Genomic DNA, 16168 nt, shown 5'->3' with positions numbered 1-16168 from the left:
TTTCTTGATTTTACTTTCTCTATATTCTTTAATTGCACACGAAAGGGTGGCAATTTAATTGCCTATATAAGGAAAAAGAATTCAGGGTGAATGATTTTTTCTACTGTAAGAAAAAATCAAAAATACACGGAGAGAAAAATGTCAGTACAACAAATGTCCTTAAAACAGAAATACATGATATTTAAACTCTGAAAGGCCGAGTAGCAAAGATCCTGCAGTGTATTAACACATCGTAGGTAAGCTAGGGTGAGAAGTTTTTCCCAATTTCCAGGATAGCTAAATAAAAATGCATTTTGACATAATAAATATCATCATTTGTTGCTGTCTATCATTTTAGCAGTAAGCATTGAACTCCAGTAACAAAAAGCTTTAAAGCCCTCTATCTCTTTTCTAATATCCAGATATGGGTTAAATTAACTACATTATATTGTTAGAAGCATTATAGCATTCAGTTGTGTAACATGATCAAAACTGATGACACAGCACCTGAAACCTGAGTCTCTTTGTGGTCCTTTCAAAGGCTGCAGACATGCAAAGCATAAAAAGAAAGTCACTGCAGTCACAAACTTACCTAATTAAATCTGATATGCAACTCCATAGAGAATAGAGCAGTTAAAGCATAGATGGTCCTTACAAATGTATTAATTTTTTTAAAAAATATAATATTTATGTTACAATTTTAAGTATGTTTAGGGAGGCAATTTACTTGCTTCTTTACATAACTTTTAATATGCCACAAACAGCCTGAATTCAGATTAGACTAAAATGCAATGCCAATCAATATCTAACCAGTGCAAAAACCTAACCAAGTGAGACATGCCTGAGCTTAAATAGCTCCTTATGAAACGAGCTGTGATTTCAAAAAGCTAAAAAAAAAAAAAAAAATTACTTGCAATAAACAATAAAACAGCAGCTAGAGTAAAGCCAAACTAAAAGCAATCATGAATATTCCATCAGGCTGAAAGAAAAAAAGATTATTTTACTGACAATCTAAGTTTGATTATACACATCTAATTTACTCAGAGTATTTCTAAAAGCAAACTTCCCCCTTTCCCCTAAACAGGATTCACTAACTCAGATTCTCGACAAAGCCCTTTGGTTTTCTTTAATGGAGCCCAAAGAAGAATGAATGATCTTCACAGCTAGAGAAAACTAGACATTAATCTTTCTAGAGCTCAACAAACTACTACTAACGTATGAGTAAAAGCTGGCCACAACCCAACATGTGCTACTGTACAAATAACTGATAAACTAAAAGCATTGCCTTAAAGAAAGGCCAAATTCATAAGGATCTCAGAATGATGAAATATTATTAAGTCAAAATTAAATTAAAAGTCAACAGTCGAAACAATATATTAAAGAAATAAAGTTAGTAAAGTTTATTTCTATTTTGTATACAAGCCTTGAAACACGTACCACTCTTTAATTATTACCATTTTTTATCAAACATAGTGGTGTACTAACCTGTAATGTCAAAGAGCAAGCAAGTTTTTGATTCCATACGTTAACTCTTAAATTTCCTCTTTCAGTTTTAAATGTCCTAGGATCTAATTGTGGACTTTTACATCTGAAGTGTCTGAAAGATTTGTGCTACCCAGAGACACACCTAGCATTTAACTGAATTCTACTAACCTTCTGACTTCAGGGGTATCTTGAACAAAAGGGATTTAAGTCACTGAATATTTTTAATGGTACTTCCATTTAGTAATTTCACCTTTGTTGCTATTTGCTTTCAGTGTAATTTAATGTTCCCTTGTCTGGTATAGCAGAAAACATAAATAGAAATAGAATAAATAGAAAGCATGCAATTAACTTTCTTCATAAGATTTATTGTGTTGTATATGTTTAGTTTGACCTGTCTTATTCCTGTGCTCTGGAAACTAACCAGTGCCAGACTTCTAAATCCTCTTCAAATAACTCTCCCTAGAACCCTAATGATTTTAGTTACACATCTCCTGGTTTCGGTTGCGGTTTTTTTGTTGGTTTTTTTTTTCTCCAGTCAAAGTAACAGAACCAAACATAGCATTTAAAAAAAAAAAAATAAACACACTGTATTAAAGTCTTAGCATTCCCTTTGATTTTATTTTTAGTGCAGCCTACAATTTTGTTTGCTTATTTGAGTACTCTTAACATGAATTGAATCTTTTCTTGAGATATGAACTATGTTGCATGTGACCCTTCCCAGATACATATTTCCCATACTTTGCATTAACCATTCAGTTTTCTTTGGTAGCATCTGATATTCCTCTTGCAATTTTGCTGTCTCCACTATTGACTAGACTAAGAAACCACAACACTTTAAAATAGCTCAGATAAATCCATCCCATTCTACAGAATGAATGAATGTGTACTAAAACACAGACCCTTTATGAAAACTTGTGGCACCTCATAAGTCTGAACTTTCTAACTTTTGGAAAAATCTTCAAAATGTGTGTTTAGCCACTTAGAAAATAAGTTTAGCCATAGAAAATACAACTAATCTGGAGAAGTGTGATAGAAGGTTTTGGTTTTATGTGTTCACTGTTTATTCTGCTGTGAAAAAATGAAGAAGCTGTCTCCTCTACCTCATGCCAATGGCAGGCACCGGGTGAGAATGGAAAGGCGAATACTCCCTTTCCCAGGGCCCCTAAGCATGCTTCGTTAGGAAAAGTACAAACTGGGAGAAGCAGAGAGAGAAAGGACAGAGCAGGCAGTAAGAACGGAGCCTGGGAGGTTGCTGGAAAAAGGAAGGAGCAGCCAGGAGTGAACCTCAGCGGAGACGGCAAGATGGCAACTGGGGCCCAGAGAGAATCGCTTTAACCAAGAAGCCACTGAGAGTTGCAAGAATGAACACAAGAATGAAGGAAAGGATAACACTAGCAAGGGCTAGAGTTATTTTCAAAACATATTTACATTTTTGTCAGCCAGAGTTTGGGTTTTCTTTGTTTCATGAGTGGGTTTGTGCCAGTTCATATTCTAATAAGGGTTATGGCCGTAGAGAGAGACAGCTCTTTTGGTGCTTTTCCTGTTAGGGACAGGGAACAGATACCTCGAACAGCTAACTGTTTCAAGGTCACATTTGGAGAGGTGACCTTGCCTATTCCTTCATTCCAGAAGAGGTTCAGTTATACCATCTTTCCTGCCAGATATCTATCTACACTATTGTCCCAGAATTTGAGTGTCAGCAACTCCACAATCCTTCCATCAACTGACTTCAGTCTTCTTCATCTGAGGAATTTTTACCTAACACCTGGCCTTAATCTTTCATTACACAATCTAAGCCCATTTTCCCTTGTCCTAGCTATCAATCCATCCCAGATAAACAGAACAAATTACTGTTTTCTCTTTGCACAGTTTATTACACGTTTGGAAAGCATTATCCTACCAGCTTTACAGCCTTTCAGCTCCTAAAAGTCCAATTACCTTCCATATTGCTACATTGCTTAAGTTTTAGTTACAGATGTGTAAAATACTCTTTTAATCTCCCCAAATTAGCTAGTAGAATTATACCTAAACAATGCATAACTTAATCTACTTCTATATATACTTTTGCCTTATTGTATTTTGTTAATCACACAGAAGCAAAAATAAATATTTTTATCAACCTCTGCGTTCTTTAGATCAGAGATTAAGACTGCATACTTTTTCAGCATCTGCTATTTTTCATTCATTTTAATGCACAGTGTAATATGCCATACAACATAGCTTCTTACAAATCACCAACTTCATATTTTACAAGGGTCGTAGTTAAATTCACCCTGAAGATAGGGATAAGGAGATTCAGAAATTAACAGAGGAAAAAGGTATCTCAGAGATGCTATTTATACCAGGGGATGGGACACCGAGGACCTTCTGTCTCCCAATCTGCTTTCCACTTGACAAACAGAATAGTTGATAAGTAGATCCTTAAAACTCCTATTGCATCTTCAGTGGCATTAATGGTACAAGGTCAACGCAACGCCAGGTCTATGCAAAGGAATACTTGTTTGAAGGTACTATGATTTTGAAAAGCTTATGTTTCAAGCCACAATTGTTCATGAAAGACAAATCTCAAAATATTTTCTTCCCACACTACAAACATTGGGTCAGCAGCCAGTGTAAATCAAGACATGAAGGAAAACATGAAAATACCAACATAAAAAAACTTCCCCAGAAGTTACATCAGTTTGCAGGCATAAACTGAGGGAGTGCAAAGAAAAAAGACAGAGAAAACCAGTAATTTTTAAAAGCCTGGCATTTTTATAATATTCACAGACCAATTAAGCATTTTAGATGCATTTTGTTATTGTATGCCATTCAGCTGATACATAATTTTGCATTAACTGATACAATTCAGTAAATTTGATTGGTTTCTTTGCTCTTGCCAAAACATATCAAAGGTTCTAAATAAATCTTTCCGACTACGTAAACTGTCATGGGTAATTTCTTACCACAATAAATAACTAGAGTTCAAAGAGTTAATAAAAATAGGGATTCTAGTGATCTAAATCTATTTGCAGTAATTTCTGTCTAGTTGTCCTTGACATTTCACAAGCTGGTAACCTCCTCTGCTCCCCTTTCATTCACACTTCTAATAAGACAGGTTAGCTTTCTATCATTTAATAGTCAGCTACCTTTCAAACCGCCCGAGAAGCTTGGCTCTTCTCAGATGAAAAACGATGCAGTAAAGCTACTGAGGGGTGTAAAAAAAAGGTAAAATGAATATTATAACAGACATTTCTTGTCTGTAAATGTGATCTCTAGTTTATTTTAATAGCTATACTAAAACCCCAAGGTATAGTTAACAGTATTATATGCCCTGTGTCTTTATGTAAGAAAACATCCCCAAATGCATTTTCTAATTTACAAGCCTGTGACAAATCCAAGCTGCTGAGAAATTAAACTTTAAAAATATGTCTTGGGGTGATAGAGGACCACTATTAACACTATCATAATTGTACACCACTTGCATCAAATCTGACGTTTCAGTTTAATATGTTTTGCTAAGGGTACACCATTTTATGGCCTCCCAATGAAATCAAATACAACCCAGACGTTTTCACTTTTCTAATATAATTTACTTCAAGGTTTTAAAGCTGCCATTTATTTTTCTTTCTTTTTCTCCCAAAAGATTGATCCCCTGGCATCCATTAATTCCTAGAGCCTAGTACTGGGTCAACGAGTCAGTCATGAGTACCTCCATTAACTGCGTTAATTCACACTAAGGTACCTTAATGACATTTTGTCAGAGCTACCTTTCTAACTTCTAAACACGCTATTCAAAAAGTAATATAACAAGTTTGAGAGGCATCAGGAAAGATTAGCGCCTGAATAGGCAGTTCTGGGGAAGTCTATGTTACCAAAAATTAGAGCGGGGGGGGGGGGGGGGGGGGGGAGGTGGAAAGGAAAAAATGTGAAAGCTGACTGGCCAAGTTATGGTCATTTCCGGGTGACTTGCTTCCTCAAAGGTCACTTTGCGAACGTTCATTCTTCCTCCAGCTTGTACTGATTATCTCGAGAGAAGGTCGATGTTGATAAAGGGAGACACAATAAAATAAACTCTGTTATCCAGGTTCTCCCTTGTGTGTTACCATTCTAACAGAGCACACACCATATTAATTCTGTTTCATCCACTGTAGGTGAACAGAATTCTTTGAAAATGAACCAAAACAGCCCAATGTAAGGAACAAAATTGTCTAAGTAGACCTTTAATCATGCATTGAGCAATAAACTATCATACACTACATTTTTCAAAGGTGGTGTACCTTTTGCCACAATTCAGGATGTAGCAACTAGGGCTTGTTTTTCAGACTGATCAAACTACTGCCACAGCCTTACTTTCATTAGCTCAGTGTGAAACAATTTAGTTCCAGAGCAGAATACATGTACAAAAAGGGAGAGAAGGAAGGAGGGAGGGGAAAGGGAGAAAGGCAGAAACAGAGTGAGAATGCCCGAGAGGACACAAAGGAGACTGACCCACAGAATTGCAGCTCCCTAAAGAGATATACATTCTCTTCCAAATATCAGGTATTTGGGTTTTAAATTTTAATGTAGAATTTCTTACAAGTAGTTTGGATGTTTCTTTTAAAACTACATTGAGGTTGCAAAAGAACACCATTATGGGAAGTGCCTGCATTGCTTAAAAATCTCAATTTACTAGTTAAAACTGACTTACTTCAAAAGTGACTTAAGCACTTAATAAGCACCTCATAGTCCTCTTTTTTAAACAAAAACTGATGAAAAAAAATACAAATTTTACTTTCCTAAAAAAATAATTTTAAAAGGATTTTTTAAATTAGACCTTGCTAACAAAGAATTAAGGCAATTCATATAATTATTTAATACAGTACTTGAAAACAAAACTGTGGCCATCTTACAATACACAGCATTGAAGAATGCCAGATTAATTCATTACACACGCTGTTTTTAAATTATTTCATAACCTATGCCACAGTAATTAATGAGATTAGTGAGATCAGAGATTAAGTGTACTTAAAGCAACTCAGATGAATTTCAAATATATGATAAGGAATACATGAATAATGAACACTTGCTATTCTTAACAGTTTTCAAAGTTTGCCACTTTGATGTATAGCCCATATTCCACAAACCTAATATTTACTATAAAGACTCAAAATATCTTTAGGGTGGGAAAACGATTTACAGTGTGTATATCACATGGAATCCACACTGCCAAAGACCCCCATTTATAACTGTGTGTGCAGCCAGAATCAGCTACACAAACATGAAGAACACTGACAGAGAACAGGCTTTAAGATGTTGTACTCACACACAACCTCTACACATCTCTTTTGCGCACCATCTACTTTCTCGCAGGACTGCTAGATAAATATTAGAAGCTGCCAGACAGCTGAATGTGAATTTTTGGATGTTTCACACTCTCAGAGCTGAAGGTCTTTTGCTGTGCAAGAAAGTGGTTATTGCTCTTAGGAGAGTGGGCAAAATGGGTAGAGATTTTGAGCTGGTTTCTTGGTGGTTCGCCGAACCTCACTGCTTTTCCAGTCCCTGAATACTTGATTAAAATGCTTAAAAAGTCTGTAAGGCATTCTAAGCACTAGGACAACTAATCTGAAAAAATGAGGTATTTGTAGTATTAATAATAGTTCAGTTTCCCATCCTTTCACAGAACAAACTCCGAGGCCTCAGGGAAAAGTTGGCCCTGATGTCATGGCATTGAGAAATGCAGTTCATTAAGATCTTAAGCAACAAACAGCAACAATTAGCTGCTATACTCATTCTTGATTTATCGCTAAGAAACACAGACTCTACAAATGGAAAGGGCCTAAAGGGTCAACTAGCAGATCCTCTTGCCAATTCATGATTGTCCCTGATGCTTTTCCAGTGCTTTGCCAGTCTACATTTCTAGGAAGCTCAAGAAGCAATGAGTTTACTACTTCCCCCTGTAAGGACATTAAAATTCAGAATTTAACTTTTCTTATTCTGTTGGTTAAGTAAGCATTTTTCTATGCTGATTCCTTTCCTCTGAGGTTTACCTCTTTGTTCCCTGACAAAAAATTCTCCCTTTCACATGTTTGCATATTTCATAGCATTTATGTTACATTTATGTCTTCACTTTTAGACATTAATTACCCTACACATACACACGTTTTTCTTCCTGCATCCTGCATCCAACACCTTAAACAGATTTGCTGCTTTTCTTATGGCTTCCTCAAGTCTGGGTACATACGTCCACTAGCTAGTTCCCAGCAAAGAAAGCCCTAAGAATTTGCTTTATCCAGCATGAATACATACTAAAAATTGAATAAGAAAAAACCAAAAACTTGTGTTTCCCAAGAACATAAGAGCTCTGAAACAAATGAATGACTAATCAGATTGTTTCAGGTGGAATTTAGATGCCATGAGATATTCTAGTTGTTTAACACTAAAGATATAGCTTTGGTCTCACTATAAGCTTTCTGCCATCTTGCTGATCTTCAAGTTTCCTTGTTAAACTGAATACAAAGCAGCAATGCATTGACATATATTGCTTAGGCTACTGAAGTGTACTCCAGTAGACTTATTCCAGTGGTGGCTTTGTATCAATATATAATAAATTAATTTGATGATGCAATACATTGAATGCTGGTATTAAATACATTTTAAAAATCTCCTCTCATTTCTATTTTTTTTTTTATTTTTTCTTTTTTTACTTTGATAGTTTATGAACTTTTTGGATTTGCTTTAGTATCCCTTAAAGATTTGGCTTATTTTCAAATCTGTTTTTGTTTATCTTTTTTTATCTTAAGGTGAATCAACTCATAATAAATCAATTGAAGGTTAATTTCTGAACTCACCTTCCCTGTATCTTCATTAATTAACAAAACCATATTTTAAACAGCATCTTTAATCCCTGAAGTATCCCTGAACAGATAGGTCAGGGATTGTCTGGAGAAAACATTTATTGGCTAACATACCTCATCTGTGCCTCCCATATTAGATTTTCTGTAATGACTTATCTCCAAGTAGTAGTTCTTTTTCTAATGGCATAACAGAAATTTATATATATCTAAATCTGACTGACTCTGGGGCTCTACTGCAGATTCCCAAATGTATTCTAGAATACATTATTCTACAGTCTTTCCGCCAGTGAAACTCTGACCCTTAATTGTTACTATTTTATCCAAGTTATCCCCAAATCCCTTTTTGAAATTCAATGACATTAAAGTACATAGCTACCCCACATCTTCATCTTTTGCCTTCCTTTTCTGAAGGTGAGTGTCTGATTTTGAGGATCTTATTAGTACTTGTTTTATTTTAATAACTTGGGGTTTTTTTTATACAAATACCTTTTGTAATGCAACTGTTATCCATCCATAATTCCTGCATACTTGCAATAGCTGGCAGCAGCAGTTTAAATTACCTCACTTGGTTCACAAGACTCCTGGTATCTTCAAACAAACATTTCAGTTCTTTGTTTTACTGATAACTCATTCGGTTGCTAGTTTAGGAACAATCCTTTCACTAAATGTATACCCCAGTTGAATACCATCCCTCCATCTGTCCACAGTTATTCCTTTATTTTTTGCAATATCTTCATGTATTTAACTGCCCTCCTCCTGCGTACAAAAGCCAGACAAGAAGACTACAGTCACTTCCAAACATCTTCCCTCATTCCTCAGTTTAAGGCTCTTATCTTTTCTTTCAGCCCCACTCCTAGGAAGTCATTTTCCCAGTTATTCTGCTGGAATTCCAAGAAAACCAGATTTCATTGAAAGAGAAAAATCACTCTGGATTTGAAGAAATGGCTGCATTTCAAATACACTAGATATGCATTTCAAATACACTAGATACTAACTCAAATTCCTTCCAAGTTTTGAAATTTCCTTTGTTTTTCTTATAAAGGTAACAGCGATAGTGCTTAAAACGCTACTGACTTCCAGAGAAGCATAAATAAACATTAAATGGCTTGTAATAGGTTTACATCCATTTCTTTTCCTTAAAAAGCATTTTCTCCCATACGTTAAGATGGCCTTACAATTTACAATTCGTTATGCTAACTAGTAACTGAATAACAACATTATGGTTTGTCCACATACACTTTGAGACTGCTGGAATATTTATGCAAATAGGAGACGTGGAATAAAAATAAATCAACAAATTTACATCTTCTGCTTTTGTCAAGTTAAGTAAAAAATATAATGGTAATGTGACCTTGACTTTAGCATTTCCTAGTACGAGTGGCCATATCAAAATAGAAGAGAGATATATTAATTTTAAAATAAAGTTTACAAAAAAAGAGCAATTAATGTTATACTGCAGCCTTTGCCTACCTTATTACTAGAAAATGAGAATCAAGAAAGGACCATATTATTAAAAATATTACTAGATTTTGGTTTCTTTCTGATAAGGTCCCATGTATTTGAACAATAACCCTTTGTATTTAACAATAGGTAAGGAATAACAACAGTAAAATCACCCTACTCTCCGGCTGTTTCTGTATATCATGTAGAAGTTGTTTTAATCTAATGCCTATTGTTGCATAATATCCCCAGGCACATCCAAGTAAAAGCTAAAGCTGTACAGAAAAGCCAACATTTTAAATGGGTCTTGTCATTAATGCTTTATTAATTGCCCCAGGCAATGCAAACCCAGAGCTAGGCAAGCTATAACAATATGACACTTTAAGGTCAAATCCAATTCCTGCTGTGTTTTATGGAGTGGGCCAAATATTGAGTTAACAGCAGGAAAGAACAATTTATTGGGCTTTTCTCCATCTCCTGATTATCTGATCTAAATTAGATCAGTTAGGTAGTTTTCCTCTAAAAACAACACACCTTTTGTCCAACTCAACTTCAAAGAATCTTTGATTGTTTCTGTTAGAACAATAATCTTTAGTAACATCTACCTTTTATTTAAACTATACCTAGTATACTGAATATAAAAACATGAAAATAAAGCCCTCTTTGTCCCTACATAAAACAAAATACCATAAATGAAAATGAACATTCTTCAATTTATGTAATGTATATGTTACCTTCACATCTGAGGTATCTCTTTGGCTGTTCCTCCAAGACCTGGCTACTGACGAGAACGTTCGATCTGGGTGGTCAAACTTGCCATCATTTGCATTTAGAAAGAATGTTGTAAAGGGCTCCTGTAGTCAATGAAATGAAGATATATTAAGAAAACAGCAGAAGGAATCATGCAGCAGATTTCTAACAAAATCCAAATTACTTTTGCAGATCAAAATATTTCATAAAGGCAGAACTAAAGAAAAATATGGCATCTCATAGTCATATCTATGCATGGGTATCTGTACTGAATATCTTAGTGCATTTATTGGCACTAACACATTTTGCACACACAAATCTTGCATTCTGGCAGGAAAGGTTATTTTATTTATTCACTCTTCCATAAGACTAATTCTCCATCAGTGGCAGACCTATGTAGATTAGTTCCACTTCACAATGGCTGCCTACTTCACTGCAACCATCGTAAACACTTTTCATGCTACACATATTACTGTGCTTTGTTTACCTCTTGTAAAATGGCATGCCAAAATAAAATCTTTAAAAATCTCTTGCATGGATTTTCCTTTTGTTTTTATTTAGTTTAAAAGACATCAGTAGATCCTGCTTTGCCTCATGGTGGGCAGAATGGCCTTGTGGCCGTAATAAGGCAGACTATGGTTACAGGATATCTGTCATTACTTTGGGGCAGAGGTACAGAGATGAAATATTTAGCATTTTTGCTGCTGCTAATTCTATCTGAAACCACACTCTCAACACTGCTAAATGGAAACAGCTATGAACATTTGGGTAGGAAGAGCTCAAGTCTCAGACAGTCTGGAGAACCCATTTTTATGTCACCACATTCCACTGCAGGGAAAGGGTTAAGAGGGGACCAAAGCCTTAATTTGACAACAGAATCTGAATACTGAGATCATTGCCAACTCCCTGGTTTTCCAGCACCACACCATTAGCTGTCTGATTCAACTAATATTTGGCAATATGTCCACATGGATGGAAACTACTTCTTCCTCTTTGCCAAAGTCTGATGGGGAATGCTTGAAAAACTGTCTCTTCTGTTAAATTCACACCCAAATTTATTCCCTTGAATGTCCTGCTCATTTGGAAATTTTGTTAATCAAAGCAGTTCATAATCACCAGATCATAATTCTTATTACACTATTACCCACCTACTATTTCAATTTTATTCTATACATCCTCTAGTTCCTTTTCTGAAACTTCTGAATAAAGCAGGGAACTACCTTAATAAAGAAATTTTGAGGCAATTACATCATGTTACGCACATTGTGTTTAAATCACCCAAGATCAAAGAAGATTGAATCAATTCATTTTCAGCAGCACTGAAGAGCAATTAAAATATACATAAGGAAAGCATGAATGCAAAAGTAGCAAAAAAATCCAAAAAGAGGAGGAAAATAAAAGAGGGAACTCAGTCTTCCAGAGACCATTTTTTCTCTAATCTTTACTCTGCATGTCTTCCCAATTAATCTTTTCTATCATACACAAAAGTCAACACAGGCTACCTTCTTTCAAAGAGAAAAACTCTATTTTTTTCTCTCTAAATGAGACGGAATGGAATATCTCTCTTATTGACCTAATGGTATGCCAGTACCTTTGAAGTAGCTGAAGGGAATTGTTTATATTTAAACAAAGATTTTTTTGTTCTTCTTTGTAGCCAGGGACAGTATCTAAACTTTCAGTGTCTATCGGTGCAAATATGAAATCATTTTCATTACAATAATCCAAGATATTCTACTCCTAATTGAATGGTGGGGGACTTTTTCCATTTTTTTTTTTTCTCTTAAAACATTGGGAATTTATTTCAAAAAGATACATTCAAAAGACTAGGTAACAATCCAAGAAATATACTTCCATCAGTGCATTTATTTCCATCAGTGAATCCTAATATGTGTTAAATAATTAAAAATAATTGAATTAAATACAAAATTTTCACAATATCACTTCTTGTTGGAGGACCCTAACTCCCATTGCACAATGACTTTGTTTGCACTCATCGATATTCAAAGAGTGAGTAGCAAGTGAGGAAGAGGTTTATAATTTGAACAGAATATTAAAATTTAACAGTAGGTAAGCAGGCGAGCAGCATAAAAGTATCACAATGAACTGAAACACTGAAATAAAAGAAATTAAGTTTCTGTGTGTCCAGCTTTTCCAGTGCTCTGTACAGTGAATTTCATGTAAAATATAAATGAAAAAGTGTATGATTCAGACCCAGAGCTAGGAAATAGAAAACAATATACACAGGGTTATATTAATTCCTCCTAAACTTCTATTAATATTATAATTTTAACATTACATTTACATAAATTCTTTTAACATTATAATTATTTTGGTTTTAAGTTAATTCCCCCCCCAATATCTGTATATATTTGCAACAGTAATCTTTGTAAATTATGCTATTTTTCTAGCTTATCCATACCGAAAACCACTATATGTTGTTGATCTGAGTGCAAATAATTGTGTCTTCTACCAATTCCTATCTATCACTTTTTCTCTTTATAAGATATGTGTAATTTGTTGTCAATATCATTGTGGAGCAGACTGTGGGTCACTGTTGAGGTTTTAAAGTCAGAAGCAGATGACGGATTTTTAAAAAGCAGAAACCAGAAAAATGATGTAATTACAATAAATTATGCAAAAATATTAATCCAAAATTCCATGACAACATTATTTTAAGCATCTGAGACAAATATACAAAAGCAATAAAATTCATAATCAAGGATTAAACTTTTAATAGCTGAGCACTACAGGGTGCCCTATTATGCCATCCTGCTATGACCTGTTGTGCCTATCTTTTTGGATTTTTAATCCCTAGCAGAAATTCAGAGCTTTCACTCGCTTTATCTCAGACCTCTCACATAATTTTAAGGTAATTTTTATTCTCCAGAAAGTCAAGTGCTTATACTATATAAATACAATTCATATCTGTATTCAATACACTCATTTAAATACTGTTATTCTATGATACCGATTACTGTCATTTCATGTAAAGGTTTTGTTGCTGTGAAAGCTATAAAGCTACACAATGTTTTCATTATAACCCCATCTCACTCGTTCCTAATATTACGAATAAAATTCATGCCTTGTTCACTGCCAACAAGAAAAGAAATTTGTGAGGTACTTGACTGCAATGAATACAAACTTGAGCTGTAGGAACAAGAAAATTTTCCATTCAACAGCACTTCTCCCTCCATCCTCTTTTAACAGTGCCTAGTCCCATTTGAATCATTTATGGTGGGGAGAGGAGGGAGAAGGAAGGGATGTGTCATTCTGAGACATTTTATGTCAAACAAAAATAACTTTTCAGCCATTTGTAAGAGGACAAAAAGAGAGTAATTGGGGTTTTGTCAGTGATGTACATCTTTTATCTTGTATATCTGTGACTGTCCTGCTTAGACCTACCAAAAAGGAGACTCAGATTCACTTCTGTTTATAAGAAGATTTCAAGTCCTCCCCACCTCTGAATCTCACTAAAAACTGGTTTCAGCTCAATCAGACATGATTCATAATAAATCCAGAATTTCTTCTACCTTTTACAAGTACTTAGTCATTGTAACAGAAACTGGAAACCAATTACTCTCTACAAACTTCTTAACTATGATGCTAGAAAATCATGCTCTCTAATACTGGTCTCTGTTTCAATGAAGATGTAACCAATTCATACAAACACAACTTCTTCAACAGCAAGTACTGAGAGCATCCAGTTGCACCATAACTCTAGCCTATTCCACCTAAAAATCTGAAAACAATGCTAATATTCATATTTTACATGAGTCAAGCTAGAATTAATTCTTCTGTCTACTTTTCTTCTTTTCTTCTGTCTGCTTTTCAGGTTGACATTCAAGCCACTGGAGTATTTGGCATTCTGATGCAACATTCTTGGTATAAGCTATTCTGCCTTCTGCAACTTAAATATTCACTAGTCCAGACAGAAAGCAGGTAAAAAATTGGCTCTTGAACAAGGTGGTAAGGTCACCTAGCCATAAACTATGAATATTTCATTTATGAAAAAATTGAACTATGTCAGCAGTCATTCAACAGATGAACTATGTGCATCCCTTTCCAGAATACTATTCATTCTGTTTGCCAGAGCAAACTTGTGGGTGATGTTGGCTCCTACAGAATAAGTAGAATTTCTTGGGTTTAGATCTAGAGATTCGTGATATGCAAAAATGTTTAATCATGGTTTGATTTTAGTAACACCTCACAGGACGGGAAGGCAAAATTGTATAAAACATGGTGTTCTCTGTTAGGTTTTGTCATCATCATTAACCTGACTGAACAATGCAGTAGACTTTCACATTGATTATCTATCTCTGTAAAGTAGTTATCTAATCTTTAATCTACCCCTCAACTTGGAAAGAAAGCTGATCACTTTCAAGTAACAGTTGATTTTGGATATAAATCTAACATTTCTGGAGATCATGCAGGATTCATTTGTAATTATAGCATTAAATACTTCTAGGCTGTGGCTCAGTTAATTTCTTATGAAGCTGGTTAGAGGACTGTTTCTTGATCTTTCAGAATTCCAGCATGATGTAGTGGTCTGAATCATGCAACGTTTTAGCTTAAATAAACATGTACAGGTAGATTAAGAATTATAATTTCTATTCCTATATGAGTATGTGCATGCACACGTGTATGTGTGTGTCTGTATGGGAGCTGTGCAGAAAGAGGGTGAGTGCATTATCTTGGGAGAGTTTCAGGGTCAGCTGTATAACCCTCAAAAGTGACCGTAACTAATCTGATATATGGGCTGGTAAGTCTGAACCGTTGCTTGTCCTGAAACTGCCTTCATTTTTCTCCTAGTGTTCTTACAGAAGAAAATGGAGCACACCTAGATTTGTACAACCAGCTCACAGAAAATACAAACTGAAGCTTTGCAGATGTACTAGTACCTCATGGCTTCAGTTAAGAATTACATCCTATTTTATTAAGTACAATGAAAGGCAGAAAAACAACAAGAATTAATAATAAAATTAGTATATTTGCTGTAATTATCAGTAGCTCCAACACATTACATACTGAGCCACTGTCATATTTTTGAAAACATAATGAAATATGTCACTTTTAAAGACTAATTTTTACTGGACACTCTTAGTACACAAAAGAACTCAAGAGAAAATCTACCATACTACCAGTGAAAAATTTGTTAATGACAAAATAGAGGCAGAGATTGATGATATCAAAATCATTTAAACAGGACAGAACTGAGGCTAAGGCATAAAGTGCCTTTTATGAAAGTAGCCTGATTTTCCTTTATTTTATATATCTATATATATTATTTTTATATCTATCTGATGTAGATAAAGGAAAGCAACAGAGGGAAATATAAAGGAGCAGGGAGCAGATTATCACAGAAATGACTCAGAAATATGATATTACAAGCAATGTTTTGAAGGGAACTGACAGGAACCAGATTGCACCTGTCAAAGCCAAAAAGCAAGATTCAAGAAAATTTTTAAGGTTTTGTGGCAATTATACAACTCTATAAATATATATTTCAGGGTGGCTGAAACTTCCTTTCCTACTGCAAGTATTATTTCCTCTAATACAAAGGCCTAGGCATGTACTTTCTCCCCTGGATCCCCATTCTCTGAACTGTTTTTTTCTGCTTCTATCTAGACTATCTCATTCCCAGTATACTTTTTGTCATAGCTTTTTGTTTGCTTGCTTGCTTGTTTATTTTCACTCAATTT

The 16168-nt window shown here is 34.8% G+C and overlaps 1 protein-coding gene across 6 annotated transcripts in view; it reads right to left on the bottom strand.

Moving 5' to 3' along the window:
• NBEA (neurobeachin) overlaps positions 1 to 16168 on the bottom strand; it is a 510952-nt gene that overhangs the window by 59738 nt on the left and 435046 nt on the right. For all 6 annotated transcript variants that reach the window (XM_086481881.1, XM_086481883.1, XM_086481885.1 and 3 more), the window contains one exon: positions 10454 to 10573. In XM_086481881.1, coding sequence (XP_086338007.1) covers positions 10454 to 10573 — 120 coding nt within the window. The remainder of the gene's footprint in view (positions 1 to 10453; positions 10574 to 16168) is intronic.

This window comes from Leptosomus discolor, chromosome 1 (genome assembly GCF_034619465.1).
Source record: "Leptosomus discolor isolate bLepDis1 chromosome 1, bLepDis1.hap2, whole genome shotgun sequence".
Taxonomy (NCBI): domain Eukaryota; kingdom Metazoa; phylum Chordata; class Aves; order Leptosomiformes; family Leptosomidae; genus Leptosomus; species Leptosomus discolor.
The sequence above is the reverse complement of the archived record's forward strand: the minus strand, read 5'-3'. Positions and strand labels throughout refer to the sequence as shown.